Source organism: Crassostrea angulata, chromosome 10, assembly GCF_025612915.1.
Source record: "Crassostrea angulata isolate pt1a10 chromosome 10, ASM2561291v2, whole genome shotgun sequence".
NCBI lineage: Eukaryota > Metazoa > Mollusca > Bivalvia > Ostreida > Ostreidae > Magallana > Magallana angulata.
Genome location: NC_069120.1, coordinates 42,098,653 through 42,126,441, shown reverse-complemented (window position 1 = coordinate 42,126,441; position 27,789 = coordinate 42,098,653). Strand labels below are relative to the sequence as shown.

At 33.6% G+C, this 27,789-nt stretch overlaps 1 protein-coding gene across 6 annotated transcripts; it reads left to right on the top strand.

The window, feature by feature from the left end:
- Positions 1-1,718: 1,718 nt before the first annotated feature.
- LOC128165720 (protein FAM135A-like) lies at positions 1,719-26,207 on the top strand. Of its 6 annotated transcripts, none has more exons than XM_052830517.1 (24): positions 1,719-1,833; positions 5,577-5,656; positions 5,789-5,868; positions 6,058-6,197; positions 6,802-6,872; positions 7,204-7,380; positions 7,828-7,854; positions 10,631-10,733; positions 10,971-11,118; positions 11,441-11,490; positions 11,960-12,115; positions 12,228-12,301; positions 12,591-12,751; positions 13,280-13,387; positions 14,958-14,978; positions 16,835-17,735; positions 19,221-19,280; positions 19,481-19,587; positions 21,281-21,372; positions 21,458-21,552; positions 21,669-21,820; positions 22,204-22,314; positions 22,660-22,776; positions 23,106-26,207. In XM_052830517.1, exons 2-24 carry the CDS (start codon positions 5,580-5,582, stop codon positions 23,309-23,311), a joined length of 3,234 nt encoding a protein of 1,077 aa, XP_052686477.1. In that variant the 5' UTR covers positions 1,719-1,833; positions 5,577-5,579; the 3' UTR covers positions 23,312-26,207. The 6 variants fall into 6 exon arrangements, with proteins under 6 accessions (XP_052686477.1, XP_052686472.1, XP_052686474.1 ...); XM_052830512.1 differs by having other exon boundaries at positions 16,835-18,098; XM_052830514.1 differs by lacking the exon at positions 7,828-7,854 and having other exon boundaries at positions 16,835-18,098.
- The last annotated feature ends 1,582 nt before the right edge of the window (positions 26,208-27,789 follow it).

Here is a 27,789-nt window from a genome sequence, read left to right as displayed (position 1 = left end):
TTCATTTCTAGCTCATTAGATCCTAAAATGTAGAGTTTTTTTATATGATGTAGATATTACCCTTACATTTGAAAAAGTTGGTACCTGTGCTTAAGGCACTTCACTACACCGAGACTTAATACTTCTTAAGATACTATGTCACAAGATGGCGATTTAAATGTTTTGTTAAACTGTTTGTATCAATCGATTCAGATGTGCATCGTCATAGCTCATTGGTTAAAGTATCATGCTTGTGAACCGCAGGTCATGAGTTCGAATCCACCTGGGGCTTTTGTTTATGTTTACGAAATGAATTTTTTAAAAATGTCATTTTTTATCTAAAATTGGACATTTTTTCGCCTATCTGACATATATACTTCTTATCCATAATGCTTTCTATCATAATCAAGTAATTTTCTGCCGATTGGAGAAACTATTTCAAGGTGTAGTGAGGCACCTTATCATGTTTAATATGCGGGGTATTTTTAAAACTGTTTCATGGTTTCAATAAATCACGCCATTCACAATGGAAAGCGGTTGAAAAAAGCCTTACGCTTTAGAAAAAGGATACTACTTGTCTCGAATAGACGTAGTTACAAGTTACAGTAGGGGTCAGGGGGGTACAGTAAAGAATGTTTGTAACTTTTGATTATAACCTTCAAACTATTTTAAGAACAGCACCATGTTTAAATTTTCATTTTAACTCTTTTCCATTTTTGTTTTCCTCTAGATTCCGCATGGGTTTCCTTTACTAGTATTTGCTCAATGTGAACCATCCCAGCTATTTGCCAAAAAAAAATAAATAAAAAATAATTATGGCCACTGTTTTGTCTCTCAAGTATTTCGGTGTGTTTACCCCATGTGCTGGTTTTGCCTTCCCCGGTTTGTGATTACTCAGCATCTTCGTGCAATGAGTCATGTATATGCTGACAATACATCAGTTTTAATTATTTTAAGATAACTGGGAACTTTTAGATAGTTTGTTGACTTTTTAAGGGTGTTTGGTTCAAGTAGAGATAATATGAAGTACTAGTACATGTACTACAAAATGCAGCAAAGTGCATGCAACTTTCAAACTATTCATTATGCCCATATACAGTTGTCTGCATATATATAAGGGCATAGTTTGGGGAGGTGGGTAAGCTGGCAAGGGCAACTCAAATGCTATTGTGATAGGTAACATTTTATTGAATGGATAAGCGAACATTTTTGCCAAGTGACCACTAGGGAACCAACCTACCCCCTTTCAGGTTTATAAAATGGGTTTTGTAAATTAAGCAAGTCTGTGTTCCGAATTTAAATTGCATGTTGTGTACATAAATATTAAAATAAAAGTATTATACACAGCATACAATTATGTAGTGCCAGATGTTAAACTTATTGTAATTTACAGAAACATGCATTAGTTTTTATAATTTTGTCTTCGAGAACATATGATATCCGAGGTTATCTTGACACGTTGTTCTGTTACACACCCGCGGCAAGTCAATCATTTTCATGTAAATTACTCCAGAAGAAAATATCACGAGTGTTCATAAGGACTTGAATAATTTTTTAAGCCATCACTTCTGTTTTTTTTACCAGGGACGTATATACTATATAGATATTATGTACGTCCCTGTTTTTACTATGTTTCCTCCTGGTTTTAAAGAAGTATGTGGTATGTTAGCTTTGCACTCCTCAAGGCCTTTGGTACGATTTTAGATTGGGATCGACATTCAGAATGTCAACCCTTATGACGCATGCGTATGGAGGAAGTGCAGATATGTTGTTACGAAGTGACTAAAAACATAGTTGACATTTCATAAATGCAAGATCAGAAGTTAAACTTTGAGAGAGTTTCTTTAAACAGTAGTAAGTTGATATGAGATTGTTTATAACTGTTAAATGACGCCCTTATTACTGGTGAAATGGGTCAAACCTAATATAGTAACCACTTTGTCAACAAGTAGGCTACAGCTGAAGTATCCTGAGGTGCTGTCAAATTTAATACCTAGTTTAGTTTGCTTGTTGATATGAAAATAAGGCAACTGCTGGCTGTTCAACTTGTGTTTTTTAATCGGCCAATCTAGTACATTTTTGTGTTTCTATAACCATCATCCACGTTCGTTCATAACCATGTAACATTTCTTGCTGAATTGGTGCTGTATTTGTGATAAAACTCATACTTATTAGAACAGTTGCTTTGAACGAATGTTAAGATTGTGGTTCTCAATTTAACACATTACATCCTATTCTCCTGTAATGGCATCTATGATCAAAGATGTTAGAAATGACGCCTGTTTCTGAAACTTTCACAAGCTTTGCCTTATGCAATATATATATATATATATATATATATATATATATATATATATATATATTATCTGTGAGTTAAATCAAGATGTTTATATTTCATCATTTTAATGGTCACTCAGTATGTGGGTTATTGGTTTACAATATATATCTTTGACTTTTACTTTGACATATAGCTGTTTATCTGTTAAATGTTATAGCTATTATCTGCAATGCCTTGCAATTAAGTTTAAGCTATGATAATTATTGGAATAAGGAACTTCATTTTTGATATGAACAAAGACATTATGATTTCTTTGTTCTTGAGGTAAACCTGATGAACCACAAAAATGCAAAAAAATATTTAAATTAACAGAGTTTGGCAACTGATTAAAATCCCACGAAATCCCACAGTCACTGTTATAAAGTATTCACAGTTTAAATCAGTATATCGTTCTAATAAACAAATATATCGAAATAAAACAGCTAAATCTTATTATTAAAACATTCAAAATATTATATATTCATGAGTTTGTGTCTTATAAACAATATTAAAAGAGCAGTTTCAGGTGGCAGTTGGCGATCCGTCATCCAAGATTTCGTCAAAGTTTTACAGCTGGCCTATATATTTTCTATATATTAATCTATTGTTTCAAAAAGCTTCTAAATCCTTAGCACATTTTTCATGAAAACAATATACTTTTTGTTAAAGATCAATATATCAATTTACTAATATGTAAGTAGTTCTCAAAGTAAGGTTGGTCCTAGCTATAACATTTTTCAACAACAAAACATGCTAATGGCAGAGTTGCCAGTCTCTGTTATTTATGTCTCTGATAACTATATCGCCATGCTGAATATACTCTATTTTGTTCATTTTGTCCGATTCATAAAAATTATTTTAAAATGCATTTCTTGCAATTATTTTCATTTACTTTTAAAACTATCCCTCATTTGTTGACTTTTATATCCATCAATCTCACATTAAAACATAAACTTGCATCAAACTTTAAACCCCTTTTGTGGACCTAGAATTGTCCAGGGGCCACAGTCTAACAACTGAGAAATAACAAATGTCAATTAAGACGCTTGCTTGTAAGTATTACTATATGTTACAGAATTATATAACATTTGAGTTTTTGAGAATAATCCAATTGATTTCCAATGAAATAACCCAATTGATTTCCAATGTAACATGATTTTCAACCCCATTGTGGCCTAATTATACCCTCAGAGATCATTATTTGAACAAACTTGAAATTATACTTCCTAAGGATGCTTCTACACAAGTTTTAGTTTTTGAGAAGATTTTTCTCTATATATTTTTATGTAAAAAACTTGACCCGCCATTGTGGCCCCACCGAAATTTCGGGCATCCTGATTTAAACAAACATGAATCCTCATTACCCGAGGATCCTTCCACACAAATTACAGCTTGTCTGGCCAATTGGTTTTTAAAAAGATTTTTCTCTATATATTCTTATGTAAAAAGTTGACCCCATTGTGGCCACACCCTGCCTCATGGCATCATGAAAAAAATTAGAAAATCTTTTCATATCTCTTTATACAGGATCTTATTTACTACAAGTTCAGATATTATGAATATGACCCCATAAAGCTGATTTTTTCATGGCTGTCATTGCTTATGTGAGTGATGTAGCCCATGGGCCTCTTAAATGTAAAATTTTATATTTTATCATATACATCAAGTGTATTATAGAAATAGAATACCTTCTTGATTTTGGAAAAAAGTATGGCATATACATTAGCTCTTCAGGCTTTTTAATTTCTTGTGCATACTGTCAAATACATGTATGTACACATATGTATTTATAAATGTATTGGTTTTTATCGACTTTTGAATTTCTGTTGAAATATAGATTTAATTTATTTCTCATTTTAATTTTGTTAACAAGTAGACCCTACCGTTCAGTGCAAGGGCAAGGGAATCATAAGTAAAATGGGGTGGTGGGGGTTCTTTTGAAGAAAAAAAAGTAAGATAACTGGAGATGTAGTTGGATATGACAGTTAACTATAAACTAGTAGATGAGGTAGGCTGCATAATGTCCATATAGTTTACTCAGGAGGAAATTATCGGAAGAAAGGTTTATTGATAAAAAGTTGAAGGTACATGTATAAAGAGACCCAATGTCACAGTAACCCCAGCATAGGATATGTTGCAGATTTAACCCACTTTTGGTTCAGAGAAATAGGTGTTAAATATATCAAGGAGTGATATAATGGTATAGGTGCTTAATGTGAGCCAAGGAATATTAAAGAGTCACATATTGCTTCCTTGTTACTGTAACTTAATTTGAAATGACTAGAACTGTGCCACTAAAGGTACTAGTATGTGAAAGTGTCCTTTAATTATTTCTAAAAAGGTTACAGGTTCCTTAGAGGAAGGATTCTCATTAGAACTTTTATATACCTATAGGGTAGCACAATCAGCTGATGAGTTTAATAGTCACGTTTGTTCCAGGAAAAGCTGTCACAGTAAGGTGCTAGACATATGAGGAATTGTTATTGTCACAAACGTTGATTGATTTTTGATACTTTAGGCTTCCTATATTGCCTGCAATATACAAATTTTTTTTCCAAAGTAAGGGATGGTGGTAAATGACACATTAGCAAGGAAAGCATTGCGATATTAGTATGTGACTTACGTACACAGCGTGTTATGATGTTTCAATTAGTTTCAATTTATACTTTCCCACTGCTCTCCAGAATTTTCAATTTCTGTAACATGAATGTGTTTATATGCATAGCTAGCAAATATTTTCAATATTGAATAAAAATAGTTCTACTCTATAAATTGGTAATTTTGGATTTGAGTTCAATTACAGGCTTCAAAGACATTATTGTCAACCATTGCTACAAGTTTATCAAAGTGATGCTCTAAATACCAGAAACCATATTGATTTTAACTTCCCCTATTTCTTAAAAGGTCTCATATTTTCATTTTGACTTCAAGAGTATGATACTAATTTGTGAGGGAGAGAAAAAAAAATACAGTTGCATAATGACTTGCAGTCATTTCTGCAGCAATAATTATTGTTTGATTGATGTTGACGTATTAACCAAACCTACAGTGCTCTGAATATTTATTGACCTGTTTAATTTCTAAAGTCTGCTTCACATCATATGAAGGTGATACTTGGAAGTCTACATAGATGTTAGATATGGATTGAGCTAATACAGTGACAGTTTTAACAAGTTGGAGATAATCCTTCTTTTTTTCTGTCAAGAGACAGTATTTGTAATTTATAGAGAGAAATGTGAGTAGATTGAGAGGGTTGTTCATGGAGTGTTTTATTTTACAGAGAATGTGTGAGCTGCAAGCCACACTCGAGTTCTCCATAGAATTCAACAAGTTTTTTAATGTGGACTTGTTTCAGCGAGGGTGAGTTGTTTTTTTGTGGGCTTATACAATGAATTGTTGTCTTTTGGGTCATAAATTTGCTTATGTTGTGCTTTGTTAAATGTGTGAAAGAAAAAAAATAAAAATTTCTTCTCAATTTTTCCTATTGCTCAGGTATTATCAAGTGCGAGCCACACTAAAGACTTCCCCAAAATTGCCTGCTAAAATTGAAGTTACGTTGCCAAAAGCTTCAGGTAATGGGTTTATATGTGCATTGATTGTATGGTAAAGGAAATATGTACACATAACCATTGAAGTATGAATTTAAATGCATCACAACAATAAACAATTTGAAAAAAATGCATGATGTTCATATTACATCTGTTATACAAAGATGCAAGAGCTTGTATTATAGTTCTGTTAAATTTTTCATTTGTTAATAGATGAAAGCTACGTACTACCTTCCTGCGTTGTAAACGGCACAGCTATAAGCAAAACATTCCAGATTCTGTACAGAAACGAAGATGTGGCCATCAATGACCTTGTCATGTACAGACTCCATACCTTGGTGGATGCTAATAAGGTAGAGGAGTTAAAGCTGAAAGAAAATAAATCTTTATAGTTTCTCTAAAATACTGTAGAATTCTAATTAAATGTGAGGAACTAATATTCACATAAAATTGCAAGAAACACATCTTGTGGATTTTAAAATCTCACTTTATTTTTTTGGAACTTTGTAAACTAAATGAAACTATGCTAACAATTTGACGTTTGCGATTTTATATTCTCACGATTTGGTGTGAATTGATGGAATTGTGGAATTAAGTACTTGCATAAAATAAGGAATCTACAGTATAATGCAAGATTTTAAAGGGAAAATAAATCGATTTTAAAGTGAAAATAAATTGATTTTCTCATTCCAATTACTTCAAAATGAAAAACGATATTTGTCGTATTTAATATGTCGATAAGATTATTGTTTGATATTATGCAGTGATGTCCGAGAAATTTTATTTGACATTTGATGAGACAATTTATTGTAAAGAAAACATTTAAACGGTAGATTTTTCGAAGGGATTTACCTGTCTGTCTAAAAATCATTTATTCAAACGTTGCCCATCATTCATATTACGTTCGTGTGCTCATGTTCTTTTGACATTGTCCTAAAGTTGTTATTTCCCCTGTAGATCGAGGATTGTCTGGACAAAGCCGATATACAAGTTGTCTTGGAGCTTTGGTTTTCTGAGGAAGATGGAGGGTTGGTAGTGATTTAATCAAGATGAGCAAGGAAGAAATATTGACTGTATAAAGAATAACACCCATTTATTTGTTCCAAGATATGATTAAATAAAAAATGTTGCATCATTTAAAAAAAAGGTCTTCAAATGTATATCCTACACATATTTAGACAACAGTTATCTTTTATCTTTTTCTACATAAATATCTATTACCTCTTCTATATATATAGAAGAATGTTCATTTATATGTATTTCTAAATTGTATGATATTTACAAAGAGTGAATTATTATGGATAGGGGTAGGGGGAGTGGGTGGGTAAGATTTTCATCTTTTTCTTTATTCTCCTCCAGTCCTCAAGGACTACAGGACAAGATGGAGAATGTGAGTTCACGGACTCTCCAGCTCCACTTCAGCGCCACCAAGGGGCTGCACCACTACGTCCCTGTGCTGTTCGACTACTTCCACCTGTGTGCTGTAGAGGTGGTGGTCCACGGGAGCCTGATAGCCATACATCAGCCATACATCAGGTAGGTGTCAGGGACGGTCGCTCTTTTCATTAATTCTAAACACTGTTTTAGAAATAATTCTAGGTGTGAAGATATTTGATGGTTAGTCAGGTGTATTTGAAGAAGGACTTGTCAGACAAACAAATTAGTTTTCCAGGTAGCTTAATTATAGTAGCTAGAGAATGTCAAATGAACAAATTAGTTTTGTTGGGCAACTTGAGAATGAATTTTTTAGATGATAATTGGAATTTTTGTCACAACACATTTTATTTCTAGGATTGATATAGCTAATAAACATTATATGATGAGGATCTAATAAACATTATATGATGAGGATATTGGTACCTATTTGCTGTGCAGATTCTAATTTAACGGTAGCAATTATAGTTGAATGTATGAAATTTTAATGCTGATTTAGCAACAAAAGAAAGATAAAAATTAGAATCAATTGAGTGCATTGACTTTCAGATTTTGGGATTTGAAGCCTGCTAACAGGTGACAAAGTGTTGTTTTTTATTATTTGCTCACCTGTCATTGTTTAAAAAAACAAAACCCCACATATTAAAATGATTCCACTTTTTTTAGTTAAATTGAATTTTTTATGTGATGTGTAAATGTTGGTAACTTTATGAGCACTCTGAGAATAATTTTCCTTGCATGTCACCCCATTCACTGGAATTCTACTTATTGAAATTTTTACTTTCTGTCAACCCGCACCATAACCCCAATAGTTCTGAAATGTTAGTGTTCATTGGGTTTTTATTTAAGAAAAAAGGTAATATAATTCCATTCATCAAAATCTTCTACATAGTCTAATATTTGTTTCAATTTTAATTGATTTGATCTTTCATTTTCTTTTTTCATTTGTCATGATACATTTTATTTATTTATGCTGTCCAATAAGCGATAAGAGTGAATTGAAACTGAGACAAAATTTTAAACTGAATGACAGTTTTTTTTTTTTTTTTTTTTTTTACAAAATCAGTATGGTGGTATGATCAGTTTTCTGTTGCATAGGCATTAATTTATCTCATCACCCAATCAAAATTGGTAGCCATGATGGGGGGACTTAAATTTTTTTGTTGTAAATTGCATCATCAGAAGGACATTGTCAAAATTATCAGAATTAGGATTTGATAGTTTTTATTTAATGTCTCATTGCTGCAAAGTCTCTTTTTCAAAATGAGGTAACACAGTTTATTTTAAATCTGTATTTGGAGTTTAAAAATTATTATTAGCCTCTGATATATCTTGATGGGTTTTCAGTTTGAGGTCAAGAAAAAGTAATCCTGATCCCTATACAATGTATTAAATTTGACATCATTTTAAAGAGGAGGTCTAGAGCTTCTTTAATGCCATTTTTGGAGAGACTGTAGGCATTCTAGATATATCTCATTACTCAAATATGGACAAAACTCATTGATTATTTACTTATTTCCTACATATTACATAGAAAATGACAGTCTAAAATATGATTTTTCATGTGTTTACCCAAATCTTAATTATTAAGCCCCGATACACCTTATCAAACAAAGCTATTGGTATGAAGCACCATTAAAAGAATTGGTATCTTGAATTTCATAAAGCTGTAGGCACCTTTCATTTTCTAGATCTTGACCTTAAGATTTTTTTCAGTCTGCAATTTACTTTTCTGTGACTCTTGTTCAGGATATTGATGAAAGAGACTAAGAATTGTTGAATGTATGTGTTTTTAATCTGTACAACCTAGATACTTGCGAAGAAGATGGAGTGTACGAGGGAAGAAAACAAAAGTTGTGTAAGACATTGGAGCAACTGTTACTGATAATTCATATCCATATCTAGTCAGGAATATTCTGCATATTATAGTAATTTTTATAATTTTCAAAGTGAATGTATAACCATTGTATGTGAACTCTGTGATAAGTAGTAACTATTTTAAAAAATCTTAAATTCATGCATAATAAGGTATCAAATGTATAAACCCAGATCAAATGATTTTCTTTGGACTGATAAACAAAAAGCAGGGTTCAAATGTATAAACCCAAGTGGTTGAGAAAATGATTTTCTTTGGACTGATAAACAAAAAGCAGGGTTCACATACAAGGAATCAGTATTACGTGGATGTTTCGGGGTTGGTGTAATCTGATATGACGAGGAGTTAAATCAAGCTAACAAGGATCAGGTTGTTGACCCGTCATTGGACGGTGTTTTTGCATGTACGTCCCTGGCGATACAGAGGTTGCATGTTGTGATGAGGGTCAGTTAAGAAGGGCAATGACAGAAACTGTGGGTGTGGCGACTTTGATGATTACCGTTACTACAGAAGGTCATCTACCACAAGAAACATGGGGATTATTGTTCAAGACTTAAGATGAAAATGTGCAAACTCATGTTATTAGGAATTAAGGATGAAAATCTGTATCGATTGACAGATTTGGGTCACTTATTAACAAGATCAAGGAATCTATATATACTGGTAGGCAGATGTTTGGTGTAGTTTGAGATTATTAAGGTTTATAATGTTTCTATGACTGTATATTGTTGAGAGATAAGATGTTATATAATAGTGATTAAAACCTTTATAAAGGTGATTCATCATTAAAACTATGGTAGTAGTCAAGATGTATACACTTAATATTCTGAAGATCACAGTTATTGATTATGGTTTACAGTGAGATCCTGAGCTGTTATACTGCCTCTCTGTCCTACGACCATCATTTCAAAATCTGTGATAAATTTTTTCGATTTGTAAATATTGAACTAATCCTATGAAGATTACATCTTCTCAAATATCTGATTTATCATACTGAAAAGCATTTTTTTTTTTAATTTGTCAATTTAACTAAAAAATATTGACTGCCATATATTATATATCCATGTTTACTTATTATGTACAGTAATATAATAAAGAATAACAGCCTTATATATAGTTAGGCACTTTGGCCCATGTAACTTTTGGTATGTTAACACTTTCCCCAGATAAATATTTACAAGTACAATATGTACATATATCATATCTATAGTTCTGACATTTACCAGTATTATATAATAATTAGACTTCTCGTGAGATTGATTTAAGTAGATTTATTTAAAGGCTTGTCTTATTTCACAAGATGAAAGTGTTGAAATATTTAAGATTAAAATCAAAAGTTTCATATTTTATCCATCACCTTGTTGTTTGATTTTGATTGGTTGCTACAGTGTCCAGGATAACTTGTATCTTTGTTGAATTGAGTGGTCTCAGGTGAGTAAACTGTTGTGTAACTTTCCTTCTCCGGTCTGATTTCAGTGTCCCTAAGCCCCCCAAGTCAGCCTGGTCCAACAAACAGAGCCCTGACCAGCAGCAGTCCACCCTGGAGTCCGTCTACTTCGGAACGCGAACAGTATCAGGGGTACGGCCAGTGTCTGTATCTGGGACAGTGCTTGCTCTGTCTGTCTCTCTGTCTGTCTGTCTATCTGTGTCTGTCTGTCTGTCTGTCTGTGCCTCTCTCTCTCTCTGTCTCTCTCCTTTGTGTGTGTGTGTGTGTGTCTGTCTCTTCTGACTCTCTCTCTCTCTCTCTCTCTCTCTCTCACACCTCTTAGTTAACCACAATTATGTAACTGATGTTAAGAACTTGTTCTTTTTATAGGAGCCCATCAATAATTTTGACAAGAAGTTGCACTATGCAATGAACATTCATCGCCGCTTGTGTAAAATCTTGCTGTCATCATATGAGAGTTTACAAACGATGTTTTCCAACTTCCTAACACAGATGCCAGGAACAGATTTTTCTTTAGGTTTGTATTTATTTGTGCATTTACTTTTGAACTTATTCAAGGATCTGGTTCATTTTTTTTAAATCCAGCTAAATTAACTTTGAATTCATTAGTTTTTGTAAGGGCTTAATTTTTATGAATTTCACTTTATTTCATTGAGGAATTTAAATCCTAAGGATCTTTTTAAAAATTGACAATCGATGAGAATAGGTCACTTCAAATTTTAATGATTCTTTAGAGTTTTGAAAATGTTATGATACTTCACCGTAACAAATGACCTGTAAAGTGCATGTGTATTTGAATCATCGTAACTTCTTAATTTTAATTGGTTGATATTTATTAGATACCAAAGACTGTCACAAGCGACTAGAGACTGTTGTGAACCACTTACAGGTAAAGGCGTGTTTCAGCAGTGTGTTTACTTCATCCATGAAACAGCTGATTTTTATTTTCAAGTATTCAGAATCTACATGTAGCTGACCTCATTGATTCACAGTGTTGTTTCCTGTGTGATTTCCTGAGACACGCACTTCTCTGAAAGCTTGTGTGGTGGCGGGCATTTGTGTCATTACACTGTTTTTTTTTTTATTTGATAAGATGGAATTAAAAAAAATAAATACATGTATAGGGAAATATGTTCAATATACATGTAACATAAAAATGTAATAGAGATTTGTATTTCAGAAAATGTTATAATTATGTATAAAAAAGAAGAAAAGAGAATATCATATAAATTCATGTGTTAGTAAAACCAGAGGGTTGCATCCAACCCAAATTAAACTTTTTCCTCTCAACAAAATTGAAAATAAGGTTAAAAATTAATAGAACTCGTGTATGATTTAGTATTTTAACTGTGTTGTAGAACTTTGAGAATGAAGAGGATCTCCTACAGACCGCCACCACGGATATCACACAGCTGTGTGCCGAAAACGTCATCCTGTGGACCCAGTTCATAGAAGTTGTCTCCCTTGACAAGAACGTCTTGGTACAGCTAGCTCAAGAACATCACACTGGAAGAGTATGTTTATAGGAATCTCTGTCATCCCTGAAGGATTTTAAAAAAAAATCTCTTTTCCATATCGGTCAAAACAACTAATTACTGATACTGGATTTGTTGTTGTTGATTGTAGGTGAAGAGATTGGCGGAGGCCTTTTTCACCCACGAGTACGCCAAACCAGAGTGCTTGTCCTGTTATGAACCAAGGTATTTTATTTGGAAATCATTGGTTTGGAGACAAAAAACTGGTCAAATGAATTGTTGATATCAAATGTTGCATGTTGGAAGTAGTATTTCAAGGTTGAGGAACATGTGTGCCTCTTTTAAAAAAGTTGATACATGTTTAGTTTTGGGTCATTTATGTGTCAGAAGCACATCTTGATCATCACCTCCCCCCCCCTTTTCTTTTTCGGGGGTATCAAAAATTAAATTAAAATTTGTACATTGTGAGTTCATGCATGTGCATTAAGTTTAAATGGTTTTCTGTGTTTATCAGTTTTCATGGACATGCAGAGTTTGCCAACATTGTGAAGAGTTCAGGCTGCATGCAGAGTCTGCCACCCCTGAGGGTGGAGTGTGTCGAGCTGGACGGGGACTACACCTCCCTACCAATCATCTTTGAGGACATTTACTGTGACCATGCTCCCCCGACATCAGGTGTGTATCACAGCGCAGCAATAACCATGCTCACATTTACTACTAACTGCATTATATGTTTCTAACGTATTTGTTTTTTGTTCCTTGTTCATAAATTTTGTTAAAATCCTGAATTAGCTACACAAGACTGCTATTGTTAATTTATATGATTCAGCTAGAGAATACTGAATAGTGATTAAATTTGATCATCCTTTTCATAACGAACACCAATATCTTTAAGATTTTTTAATTTATTCACATCATGAAATTTTTTATTTTGACTTGAAAATCATCCTTTTCATAATGAACATCAACACGTATTTTTTGATTCTTTTCTATTTGTTTATATCATGAACATTTTATTTCAACTATAGCAGTATGAATTTCTGTAGATTTTTGAATGGATATATGTATAAAAAAGAAAAAAAAAGAAAAGAAGAGAAATCTGCAGCTTTTTTTGTTTTTTTAATTTGCATTTTATGTAAACCGCATTGCCACCACTCATATTGTTACATCCACTCCCATAACATGTTATCTGTTAATCCTTAGATCCCCCCTCGGCGCGTTCCATTGTGGAACTTTTTCAGGTGCCTACGCCATCGCACGACTCAGTCGACACCAATATGGCTGTCGACTTAGGGGAAGTGCGATTGGTCGGTGAGTAAACAGGAAGTGGATCTATTGTTTGCTTTGGTTACTATGGTAACTGCCTCTCCCAAGAATAACATGCATGCATCCTAGTTTTATTTTTCTTCTGTTGTTGGTGTTGTTGTCTGTTGTTTTGTTTTGTGCTGTTTCACTGCCTTATGTGTGTGACTAAATCTTACCCATGTATTTATATGTTGATAGTGATTAGTTCATTTTTAGAAGGAGAAAATTTACCTGTAATTTTTAATTAAGAAAGCACCAGGTACACTATTTTCACATTTTTAGAATGCTTGACTGTCACTCAGTCGTGATTAATTTAAGTTTATAGATTAAGGCAGGTCTTTAGACTTGCATTAATGCTGTGTCAAAGGAATTTTACAAATCTATCAGCGATTTAAGTTTAGGATAGGAAAAAGCAATTCTGGTACAGCAAAGAATAAAGAGAAATGTATAATGCAGGATAGATGCTTGAGATTTTTTCATTTCTTGATGGAAATAAAAATTGTATTTTAGCCTTTTTTTGGTTATGAAAACTGTTATTTTACCCCATTTAAAACAAAGTTTAAGGGGTAAAATGTTTTTGACTGTCGTTGTTGACCATTTATCTGTCAGTCAGTTTGTCATTCTTATTTTATATAAGCACAACTCCTCTTTCACTGTTGCATGGAATAGTGTAAATCTATGTATAGGTATTTAGGACACAATGTGTAGATATGCGTATTCCAATTCCGGTTTGTTATTTGGAATTTCTGCCGTTTGAACTTGGAATTTTGGCCTTATGTTGAATACGTTATTGAACAGTTTTTAAGTGAAACTACTCTTACACAGTTGATCAGAATATCAAAAAACTTTGTAGGTGTTTAGGACACAATGTGTAGATGTGCATTTTACCAAGTACTACTGATTCCGATTTTTTTCTGGGAATTTTGGCCCTTTGAACTTCAAGTTTTGGGCAATTGAATATAGTGTTGAACAATTTGTTGGGATATTAAAGATAAAGAAATAGATGTCCATATAATTATGCCGGAAGTTTGATCTGATGATTTTTTTGCAAGTAAGCCCTTAATTAAATTATTTTGTGTATTTAATGCATACCTTGCCACTTATAATGTGTAGCACTGTCAAGCAAAATGAGAGGATTGGGTATAAGAGCTGTTTCTTTCATTTTTTTTTTAAAATGTCAGTCTGTTTAAAAAAAAAAGTAGCAGTCCCAAAGAAACATAGGAAGACTTTGATACAAATCTTAAGAATTATTATGTAAATTGGGCTTTTTCTCAGTATGAGTCTTGTGATAATGGTCGCCATTAAGATGTAGTGGTCCACTGTGCAGTTGTGGGTTCACAATCACCACACACTCTTTGGAGAGAATGCCTAAATGTGCATGCTGTGATGGTCTGAGTTTTTTTTTCTTACCTTTACTTTGTGGAGCATGTGTATATAATATAGAATTGAATTTGTAAAATTTGGGGATTTATGTAATAATTCATAAGCAGTGAAAGGGCAACAATATCTATAGTTGATTTTTTAAAAAGAGATATTACAATTGTATTTTTCTTCTATTTTTGCCTTCCATTAACAGAGGAGAATTTTGCAACAACAGGTTAGTGGAAGCAATGCTTGGCAACAAATGCTTGACAAGTGTCAGATTACCTCGCTGATCTAGAGAAGCTTTAAAGCCAGTGTAAATGAGTCAATAGAGTACATATATATTTCATTTTCCTTTTAATCATAGACTTATGTAAGCAGACAATTTTAGGTCACCTGAGTTACCAAATCGCGCGATTGTGACTCCGACTTGCTTTCTTTGTCTGCTATTCATCCATCATCCATCAATTGTGAACTGTCTAAGAATATTAACAATTTGGAAGCTACGAGACAAATCTACAACCAAAATTTTACATGTAAAATAGGAACACTTTGGAATACTAGAAGAATATATTTTGTAAATCTCTGTTTTGCCCTATATTGCACAGGGATAGGAGCAGAAAACTGCTTGAAATAGTGCAGTGTTCAAAGTTAATCAAACTATGATTCATGGAAAAGTACTGGGATATGTATAATTCATGCCCATAGGAAAAACTTTGGGTGTCAGGAAAGGGCTGTATAAAGCAAAGTATATAACTGCATATCCAGATCTACATTAGGACATTTTTGAGACTGTGCACTTAATCATAACAAGCAAGCACTGCTTGGCCTTTACCAGCTGAATTATGAAATTGCACTAAAAAAAAAAATTCTCTCCCTGTTGGTAATCTTTTATCAAAATGGATGCATAATTAAAACTAAAATAACAAAATTAATTAATAAATGTTAGTAAAGATTTGGATGAAACATGCTACATTGACTTTAAAATTCTTCTCTTACATGCCAGTAGTTTCTATAGCATTGAATGATTTATTTTTGACGTCGTCGTGTCAATAACTGCCGTCAGGTGAGCAAACAAATTGAATAACGCGCGTTAGCGCGTTATGATAATTTGTTTGCTCACCTGACGGCAGTTATTGACACGACGACGTCAAAAATAAATCATTTAATGCTTATATTTACATTCCCTTACTGAAGAAATCAATTGTTTACTTAAATAAATCGATATAAAGTGCAGATCACGGAGGGAGGGAGTAAGTAACAGCAAGAACAGCTGTTTTGCAAAACCGGTTCAAACTGGTTTTCACATAGACTGTTGAGATGTGATCGACGAGCATGAAAATATAATCCATGATAAATAACTCTTGAAATGTTGTTTTTAATAATAAAGTCAACTTTTTTGTTGAATAATTATAAAACATGGTGTTTTGACAACATTCATGCAATGCATTTTTAACAGATAACATAGGAATCACTGTTTGAGAACTACTTATGTAAATTACTCGTAAATTCATACGCAGTGAATAGGTGTTGCATTTAGAGGCATTTAAACATCACGGAATTTAATGGAAAAACACAGTAGAATGTAAATATTATAAGGTACCTGATCCCATAATCTCATTCATGGTCACCAATCCCATAATCCCATTTATGGTCAGTGATCCCACAATCCCATAGGAATGTGGCAACGAAGGCCCATGGGCCTGTTGTTAGTGAAATTGTATGTATACACTGCTAGATAGCTGTAGCTCAGGTTAGAAGTTTATTACTGTGTGTAAAGTTTTACTTGCTCCCTATGTGTACATGTACTAGGTGTACACATTTAATCCTTTTGCAAATATTAGACATCTTTTGCCACCATTGGTTAAACATTGAATTGAGTTGTAACCTTTTTATTTTAAAGAAGTAGACACATGTTACAAATTCTAAGGATGAGTGGAAAATATTGGTTTAATATAAATGCAAGTACCCAATAGAGAGAAAAAGAGAGAAATTGAATCAGTGTTTTTCTTTTTTTTTTTATTTAAATGTAATGTACTAGAACAAATGCTGCATTGTTTCATTGATTGTATTCTTACTTCATGTTTACAGAGAGACAGAAAGGGAGAGAAAAGTTTGCCAAACCAGGGGACTCCAAACAGAAGCAGAGGAAGAAACTGATCAAGAGCATCCGTCCCGACGCCTTCAAGAGGCCCTCCTCATACTCCATGTCAGAGGTCGACGCCCTGACGCAGAAAGACGCCCACAAAGACTGTGCTCTGATTGGCTACAGGAAAAAGGAAACTGGGTCAGACTCGCCGGGGTCTGTGGTGGATCACTCGGTGGAGCTCGGGACTCTGTGTGATGAAGCGCACAAAATGGATCACCTTTCATCCTCCTCTTCTATGCCATCCCTGTTTGTTAGGAATTCCTGGAGTAGAACTAGCATCACCTCTCTACCAGACTTTGTAGAATCTCCCTACAGCAGACGGAGACAAGTGAAGTCTGCTCTGCTTGCTAAAGAACTCCAACAGATTCAGGACGATCTCAGGCCTCATGGGAAAGACTCCAAAAATGATCTCACGTCGGAGAGTTTGGGAGGAGATGGGAAGTCAGATGATAGGGATTCAGGAATAAAGAGTGATTCTAATTTAAATTCAGGGGAAGAGACCTCAAGTCTCCTCAGTGAGGAGCAGGTGATGGAGAAACTTGGACTTAACGATGTTAAGTGCACTGTTAATGACCATTTACCAGTGGAGGCACATGAAGATGAAGAGTGGTACGTAAATAAAAAGGAGAAAAACAATGATAATGTGAGTGATGACGATAGACATGTGCCTAATGGTCATGATGCTGTGGTAGATACACATAAGGATGGGGAGGAGCCTGATTCACCGCAGAAGGAAGTGTCACCACCAGGCAACAAAGCGGTGAACGGTTCGAACAGATATACCCAAAGTCTTTCAAGGGATAGTGGCATCGTCGTTCAGGGATCGAATCACGAGGAACCAGGGTATGACAAAAAGTTAACAGTCATAGAATTTCTTAAGCAAGAATATGACAGAATTCCTAAGTCTTCAATAGGGCCACATGGTGGTAGCCCGTCTAAAAGGCCATTGGGTAAGATGATGTCTGTTGAAGGTAAATTGAAGGAGAAATCATTATTTCAACATCGAGCAGCCAGTGATACCAATCTTATATCCAGCATTGATAGGGTCTCATCACCCCCAGATTCAATGCAATCCCATGATTCCGAGTCGGCATATAGCAGCCACAAAACTCGAGTGTCATCCTCATTCTCATATCCTGAACTTTCCAAATACTCGGATCACGATAGACCCAAGCTGGTCACTCAGATCGGCCACAGTACTCTAAGGTACAACTCAATGGCTTGTGATCACCAATATTTGGTTTTGTCTTCTTTTAAACTTCTGCATGCTAACTTTTCTGATGTCTATGGAGTTATCTGTAGTATTTCTCTTAATAAGCTTGCTTTTCAATATATGCATATACTTTCTGCAAGAACTTTTTCTTGCAATGTTTAATTAATTTAGTTTTAACTCACAATTAGAATTCAGAAGGTAGCACAAAAATTGAATAGTTGTTAATGTTTCCTAACAATATAGTTATAAACACTGTATACTACGTTAAAGATATGCACCTATTTGATTATTGTATATGGAATTTTTGAGAGAAATACAGCAAACAAATATTGGTGATCCAAGCATTTTTAAAAGCTTAACATTTGCCTGTACTAACTTCTCCAAATTCTCCCTATTTTTCCATTTGCTTCACCAGATCCTACAGTTTTCCCACCCCTCATGTCGTCATTGCATCTCATTGTGCAGTTTCTTTGTAATTCCAAGAGCACTGCAGGTGGCTGGTCCCCAAATTTTCATTCCCATCTTTAAATCCGTGCAAGCATCTCCTGGCTCTCATAGAATGAAGTCAATGAGGATATAGATGAATATAGATTCTACAAGGAGATTAATATAGTGGCATGATATATGTGAGATGATGAGTACCTGTATTGGTATATTTATTTGAGATAATCACTGGTTCAAAGGTTTCCTATTCAAGCATGGCTCTCTAAGTGAACTTTACTTGTGTGCATTTATAAATCCTTATTTCTCTGAATCTTTTCCTTTTGGTAATATTGTTGTAATCCCTAAAGGTTTAAATCAAAGCATGAAGAATAAAAAGGCCTTTCTCCTTTTAATTTGCTGATGTAATATTAAACAATTTTCTTATACATTGAAAATGTGGTGTCTTTAGAAGTCAGATTTTATACACTTTCTTGTATTTTGGAAAAAAATAATTTCTTTACTGAAAATTTATGTCTCTTTTTCCTTGGTACAGCAAAATGCACTTATTTATACTGCAGCAAGTTTTCCTTGCTTGAGTTTGGTCTTACAGCACGGTATGCTTACCATCTATGAAAATGACTTGATTTGTTCCTTCATGGATTATGTTTATGATGGGAGCTATTGTGTTGCAGTTTTGTCAAGTTAAGAGAACAGCTGAAAACAGAGATGCAGTATCATGGACAACTCTACAGGTATGCTGGCAGCCAAATTACTTTTGTCTCCATCATCTTTAAAAATTGTATTTTAAAATTTTGGATCAGACAATTTTAAATGAATCAAAATTGCTTGTTCTTGTTGCTTCACTATATTAGTGTTTTACTATACATCCACACAGTTATAAACTGTAAACAGATGTTAATTGTTATAAATAACTGTCTTCTATGTCTTATAGTGAGTTTTCATCCCTGGCATCAGTGCACCCGTACTTTCATGTCAATGAGGAGAGTGGAGACGATGGGGATGGGGTACATTTAGTGGTGTGTGTTCATGGATTAGATGGTAAGGATGAGATACATTTAGTGGTGTGTGTTCATGGATTAGATGGTAAGGACTTGAATGGGGTACATTTAGTGGTGTGTGTTCATGGATTAGATGGTAAAGATGAGATACATTTAGTGGTGTGTGTTCATGGATTAGATGGTAAGGATGAGGTACATTTAGTGGTGTGTGTTCATGGATTAGATGGTAAGGATTGGGTACATTTAGTGGTGTGTGTTCATGGATTAGATGGTAAGGACTTGGATGGGGTACATTTAGTGGTGTGTGTTCATGGATTAGATGGTAAGGACTTGGATGGGGTACATTAAATGATGTGTGTTCATGGATTAGATGGTAAGGATTGGGTACATTTAGTAGTGTGTGTTCATGGATTAGATGGTAAGGACTTGGATGGGGTACATTTAGTGGTATGTGTTCATGGATTAGTTGGTAAGGATGGGGTACATTAAATGATGTGTGTTCATGGATTAGATGGTAAGGATGGGGTACATTTAGTAGTGTGTGTTCATGGATTAGATGGTAAGAATGGGGTGCATTTAGTGGTGTGTGTTCATGGATTAGATGGTGAGGATGAGGTACATTTAGTGGTGTGTGTTCATGGATTAGATGGTAAGGACTTGGATGGGGTACATTTAGTGGTGTGTGTTCATGGAATAGATGGTAAGATTTGGGTACACTTAGTGGTGTGTGTTCATAGATTAGATGGTAAGAATGGGGTACATTTAGTAGTGTGTGTTCATGGATTAGATGGTAAGAATGGGGTGCATTTAGTGGTGTGTGTTCATGGATTAGATGATAAGGAGAACTTAGATCGGGTACATTTAGTGGTGTGTGTTCATGGATTAGAATGTAAGATTTGGGTACATTTAGTGGTGTGTTCATGGATTTACTGGTAAGGATGAGGTACATTAAATGATGTGTGTTCATGGATTAGATGGTAAGGATGAGGTACATTTAGTGGTGTGTGTTCATGGATTAGTTGTTTAGGTTTGAGTACATTAAGTGATGTGTGTTCATGGATTAGATGGTAAGAACTTGGATGGGATACATTAAGTGGTTTGTGTTCATGGATTAGATGGTAAGGATGAGATACATTTAGTGGTGTGTGTTCATGGACTAGATGGTAAGGAGAACTTGGATGGGGTACATTTAGTGGTGTGTGTTCATGGATTAGTTGGTAAGGATGGGGCACATTCAATAATATGTGTTCACAGATTACATGGCTAGGATCAGACTCCAAGATTTGTTAAATCTATAGGATCTCCATTGATTTATAATGTCTGTAAATGTCTGTAAATTTATTGAAGGAACTGATTTCTTTTCCAAATGAAATGAAAGCAGATACTTTGCTGAATTTCTTCTAAAGACTTAAAAATATTGATACTGCATGAATACATGTAGATGATTATGTAGTGTATCTTGTGTTTAATAATGTGAGACTAAACAGCATGGCAATCTTTAATTAGTAAAAGATAGAAAATGTTTTCAAATAGCTTTATTGCTATCAAAAAGTTAGTCAGAAATTTTTAGATGAGCCCTGGAGAGAGTTTGATAGATATGCATTCCTAGAGGATAGATTAATGGCAGACAAAGCCAGTGCCATCACTATCAATTTAGGCTACATGTAACAGTATTAGGGCCAGTTTGCTGTATTGTATTTATACATATTCATATATATATTCATTTGTTTTAGGAAATAGTGCTGATTTAAGATTAGTAAGGACGTACATAGAAATGGCATTGCCAGGTCATAGAATAGAATTCTTGATGTCGGAGCGTAACCAGGTGGGTGCAGGTAGTAGCCATTCAAATGGAAGCTTTGTGTACAAGTGTGTCCATACAGTACATTTGAATCTTTTTATATTTATAGGATACTTTTGCTGACTTTGACTTGATGACTGATCGACTAGCCAATGAGATTAATAGTTTTATCGAATTATACGGGTTTACACCAACACGTGTGAGGTAAATGATACCGAAACGAATTTTGACTTTTGCAAACATAATATATTTCAAAAAAAGAGTATAGAGAAGGAAAAAAATCATCATATGTATTCTGATTGAAGTGTTGTTTGTTCCAGTTTTGTGGGACATTCTCTCGGAAACCTGATTATACGATCTGTGATAACTCTACCCAAGCTTAGTCACCTGATTCCTAAACTGTATACATTCCTGTCCCTCTCTGGGCCTCACCTGGGGACTCTGTACAACAACAGTGGGCTGGTTAACATGGGTGAGTCTCACTCAATGAGGACAGATGAAGGTAGTCCGTTTATTTGGAGGTCTAAAGTATGGATGAGAGACTTAAAGCTACAAAAACAATCAATTTTAATGGCTTTAATTTTTTTTAGCAAACTAAAACTATCATGCAAGATATGTCAGAAGGCAACTGTTTAGTAGTTTTGCAGTTCAGATGTTTATCAGATAACTTAACTTCAATGAAAATGTATATATGGCGAATTAAAGCATGAATGGAGTGGTTAGATAATGATTTGAAAAAGGAAAATACTTTTGCATGTTGGATGGCCTAAGTATAGATGCAACAAAATTATCGTCCTAGTATTTAAAAAATTTTCACCTAAATAAATTAACCAAGTGATGTTATTTTTTTTTCAGGGATGTGGTTTATGCAGAAGTGGAAAAAGTCTGGGTCTCTACTGCAGCTGTCACTCAAAGATCACCAAGATCCCCGCCAAACCTTCCTGTACAAACTCAGCCAAAAACAAGGTCAGGGTCAAAGAAACTAGGTCATGTGACATTTGTCATTGAAATGAGGTCATGTTACATTGGTCAATTAAATCAGTGAATACATAATGCAGAGTAGAGCAACTCAAGTTCAAAATGGTTTGATAATGTTTCTTAATGTTGTGAATTTAATTCTTTTTAAAACGGTAGTTTTCATATGATTGATTGAATTCATAGAGTTAATACCACTAGCTGTTTATATACATGTAGGTTTAAGATGTTGCATTCATTCTGATAATTAATCAGTGCCTGGATGAACTCGTCTTTCAATCTCCCTGAGGCCGTTATTATATCAATAACAAATTTGATGGCATACTATCTTCACAGGTTTAGAGTTGTTCCGCCATGTCCTATTAGTTGGATCATCTCAGGACCGTTATGTTCCGTACCATTCGTCAAGAATCGAGATGTGCAAGTCAGCTCAACGAGATAGTTCTGTAATGGGTATGTTTTCTTAATAAAAATGTTTGAAATCAACTATGTCTGTTAAACAAACCCTGGTTCAATGCAATAGTTTGATTGGCTTTGACTGCCTTATCAACAATTTTTATTTATTGACTTATTTTATTCTTTATTAATCAGCTAAATGTGAATTAGATCAGTAATATGTGAAATTGATTCAGTAAGAATTGTAAAACAAAAAAGTTGAAATGTTAAGATTAAAATTTTGAAACCAACTTTTATTAAAATATTGTAATTGGAAGAAGAATGTCAGACTCTTGAATCCTTTTGCTTTCCATTGGATTAACTAAATGACTCTGACCTTTATTTAGGTGCAATATATAGTGAAATGGTGGCCAACATCTTGACCCCAGTAGTCAATAGCCCCAGGTGTAAACTGGTCCGCTACGACGTATTTCATGCTCTACCGAACACTGCCAACACAATCATTGGACGTGCAGCTCACATTGCCGTTCTCGACTCAGAACTATTTATAGAGAAGTTCCTGACTGTTGCTGGTTTAAGATATTTCAAATGAATGCTGTGTTGATTTCAATTAATCTTTTGATTTTAATTAAGTTTCTGTGCATTATTTGAATAGAAACACTGTTACTCAAGTCCCAGAATTTTGTATTTATGTCTGTGATATGAATATTTTTCATATTTGCGCCAATTTTATTGATGTTACATAGCTTTTCAGCTTCAATTTTTTTCTTTCTAAAATTTACTTAATGAAAAACGAAACAATTCAAGTATTATTCTATAACTAAACATATGAGGTTTCTGGTGTGTTTGTGTCATGTTGAGTGTTTGTTTGCATATTTTGTGTACATCTATAAGGATGGTATAGATATTGATTCAGTATGAATTATTACAATGGTTCTAAAGGTAACAAAGAATAATATGAGATATTGTACATTTTGACAATGATTTGCAGTTTACAGTGATATGATTTTCTAACCATCAGTAAAGTCTGGTATCTCTAGTATTCTAGAAACAGTATAACTGTATTATGGAATGTATGTATACGCCAATAGTATGTCCGAGTGTAAAGTGTAAACACAGAGTTTTAAAGTTTACTATTATCATACTTTTAATTTGTCATTCTCCCCTAGACTCAATGACTAAAAACTCATTGAACTTTTTTATGTTTCGCGAATATATTAATTATTTTCTGTCTGCCAATGAGAAAGTGAAACTCTTTTTATTTTGGAGTGAAACAAATACTGTAGATTCCTTTTTTTATGCGAGTACTTAATTCCGCGATTCAACGATTTACCATCAAATCGCAAGAACATAAAATCGCGAATGCCGAAATGTGTCCCAAAATTAAAAGCGAGATTTTAAAATTCGAGAGACAGGCTATTTATCGCGAATATTAAAACCTCACGTTTAATTAGGAATTTACAGTATGGTACTGTATGTGAACATGTGTTTGCATTCATGTACTTGATGAGATTTCTTTTATATAAGAATGAAGGAGCCAATCTGGATGGGGCACGAATTATTTATGAGAGAAAAAAAATCAGCAGGTTATAAGCGTATGCAGCACTAGCTAAGGGTCTGTGCATTTCAAAGAAAATTGGTTTTTATCATTTTGTTTCACACAAGGTCATTTCAAAAAAAAATTTTCAAAATAAACATCTTTTGTGTATTTATTCACATATAAATTACTAAGGAATAGAAAGCCATTCAAATTTTTTAAATATCTGAATACATATATAGGTATATTTTTTTAAATCCTGTATTCATTGGGTTTTATTTCAGACACAGTTACAAAATTCAATATAGCAAATTCATATGAACTACTGGTACATAGGTTTTTCATCAGCTTTAATGTAAAACATTTTGATCATTGTTGCAAACATTGATATATGTAAAACATACAAATACAGTTTTTCAAATTCACTTGTTAATAAAAGTGACACTATTTATTTTTGCAATATTTTACATATGAAATTAATATCATCAGACATACATGCCCATACACTCTATTGTGCAATGTGCCTTAACTGCATAATTATCTAAATGGGACATGCATACCCGTTATTGGAATCAACAAAATGTCTGTCTTTTACAGTCTGTTTATGAATGACACATATGCTACATATATATATATTTTAGATGCAAGTTTTGCTCAATATGGGGTTGAAACTTTATTCAATGTGTAGTGGTATTTGAACCATATTGCATGTAATTCAGGCATTGTAAATTTTGTTTTTTGAACTTACTCTGGGTTTTTTTAAACATTAGGAATTGCATTCTTTATTAAAAAAAGGGATTTAAAAAATGAATTGTTATACAGTTTTTAAAACTGTAAAGTTTTTGAGTTAAGGGGCATATAATTTTTTTTGCCATGTTCTGCAAAGTCTAAGAAGTGTCTAACTGCATGCAGGGGTCACAAGCTTAGCTAATCTCCATTCCTCATGGATAGCACAGTATTTTCACAATAACCTGATGGTACTTCTATGGCATTGTATATATGTTCTAGTCCAGGGGAACTAAGGGGCATTTAGTGCTGAAAGTGGAATTGCATTGTTGTATAGAATTAAGTGTTTTTGTCTTATAAAATAAGATTTTAAATTTTTTTTGCACTGAGTCCTGTATGAAGCCTGTGATATGTGCCACCAGTTGTGATTATATAGCTGTAATATTATGTGTATAGACTTGCAATTTGAGTGATCGAAATCTGCTATATTTATTTGTGTATCTTTGGGATCTTGGTAGTGTGTATTTTTATAGGCATGTACAACAAATTCATGATTGTACATAGAGATATTAATTATAACGGGCAATGCAAGGCATTTTGTTGTCATATGAGTATCTGTTCTTGGATGAAATGTACATGTACATCTGTAGAGATATACTAGGATATGTAAGTAATGTACATTTGTGTTATCCATTTTGATTTTTTTATTGTCAATTCAGGAATTCTTTGTCATTCTTTAAATATGTCCTTTATAAGTCCATTTTTTATGCACAACTTTTTTCGAGCCGTCACAAAGTCCATTACTTTCATATCAGATATTCTTTGTTATTTTATTGTGTTGTGGGTGTGAATGGAACATTCCTTATGCTTTTTTGTTTTCTATTATATAACCTTCATTTTCCTATTTAAAGAAAATGCACATTTTTTCTACTAAACTTTCACACCAAAAATCTTTGTTTTAAGCTCTTGTATAAGATAGGCTTTTGTTCACTCTACTATTTATTGCTTATCTTTTGGAGTGAGAGTGATTTTTGCATAACTCTTAAGTTTGTGCAAAGTTACAGTTTGCCTGGATCTATATTGGTTTTTTTTTTTTGGTTGATCATATTTTTAGACACTAGAGAATATGTATATTGTTCATGTAGAAAAAAAATTTGATCTGAAAAATCGCATAATTATACTATTACACATTTTAATAAATATATTGAGGAAAAAAGCAAACTAAGAACACAGTTTTCTTGTCTGCAGTTAACAATTACCGTTTCAGTTGTTGGATGTGTAAGCGTAACAAAATCGGTAAACATTTATGTAAAGGCTAGTTTGTTCCCCATCATTCTCCTGCTGGTTGAGAGAGAGAGAAAACCCCAGATACACATTTGTTTTAGACACTTGGGCAAAAGTTCGATCATACTACATGTAATTAATCGTATTTATTGTTGGAATGCAAGAGCAGCTCTTTTACATTTATCGCGAGATTTTCTTTAGCTCTCAATACAATTCCAAGGTGTTCAGACAATCTCCAAGGATTTATCATGAACTAGCACGATGTCCGTATGTTGAAGACATGCTCGGTATAGTACGAAGACGTACTCCGTTTAGTACGAAGTCATACTCAATATAATACGCCAAAGCCTGTGAAAAAGTCTGGATGCGTGCACAGTTTTCTTAAAATTAATTTAAGGGGAGTGTCCGACCATCTTGTACATGTGTGGACCAAAATTGTTTATAAACATTTCTTGAATTGACTTGTCCACGCGAAAAACTGACCAAAACTGTTGTCAAAAGATACAAATTGACCCACATCGTAGAATTTTGATTATGAAACCGGTTCCAAATTTAACAACAAACAACAATTGAATTTGGAACCGGTTTCAATTTTCAACAGACTAGGCTCTTTATTCAATACCTTTGGTTTCAATATTCAACGTTGAAATAATGACCCCCGGGTCAAAATTGTTTGTTACACCGACCATCTTATATTAATTTATTCCTTTAAAAGATTACAGCTCATTCATAGATATTCTCTATAGAGTTACCTGTTTACACGAGCGGCTTCAATTTTAATTAAAAACAATCTGCCGAAAACATGAAGTATTTTAATGATTAGGTCTTCCAGAATTATTATATTAATTAAACCTAAAAATATGTAGCTACAGGGTTATTTTTTTTCAAAGTGAAGTTTTCACGTACAATCGCTATGTTTTGTGTGATACATGTATTTATATTTCAAAAATTCCATTTTTAATAAAAATATTGGTATACATCGTTACACAATATGCAACATGTAGTTCAGAAATACGTTTTTACATATGCTGGAGAGATGTAAAGGAAAACATGAAAACTGGTCATTTATTATTTATTATGCTGTCAGATTTCGAACTGGTTGATAGCTCACTCACTCTAACACCTGTGTTGTTGTTATTTATAAAATACTTAGAATAGAAATACTTTATGTTCGGATGAGTGAAACGAAGGAGAACATAAATAATAATTTTAAGATGTTACATAATGTCAAGTTTACATTGGGGAAGATGACAATCTGTGTATCTCGATCGAGGAAGTGTTTGGGCTGTCAGTGTTTTAAAATAAATACATTTTATTTTTGTATTCCGTTCTGGTACATTTAAATAACAGATTTTTAGAAAATCTGACCGTAAAGACATCAAACTTTCTGCGAGTGTCACATTTCATGGTCAACTTAAAATAAGAATTTTGGCCCAAATGCAAGAAGGAATAAAAAAGAATTCTATTTCCAGAAAAAAGTGTTAGTCAGACTTCATCCCAACCCCTCAGTTTAGAGTTACACA

Coding starts and splice junctions, on each gene's coding strand:
- LOC128165720 (XM_052830512.1), top strand. CDS start 5,580: ATGTGTGAGCTGCAAGCCACACTCGAGTTCTCCATAGAATTCAACAAG. Junction 6,873..7,203: donor TTTTCTGAGGAAGATGGAGG/GTTGGTAGTGAT, acceptor ATTCTCCTCCAG/TCCTCAAGGACTACAGGACA. Junction 22,777..23,105: donor ACGAGATAGTTCTGTAATGG/GTATGTTTTCTT, acceptor ACCTTTATTTAG/GTGCAATATATAGTGAAATG.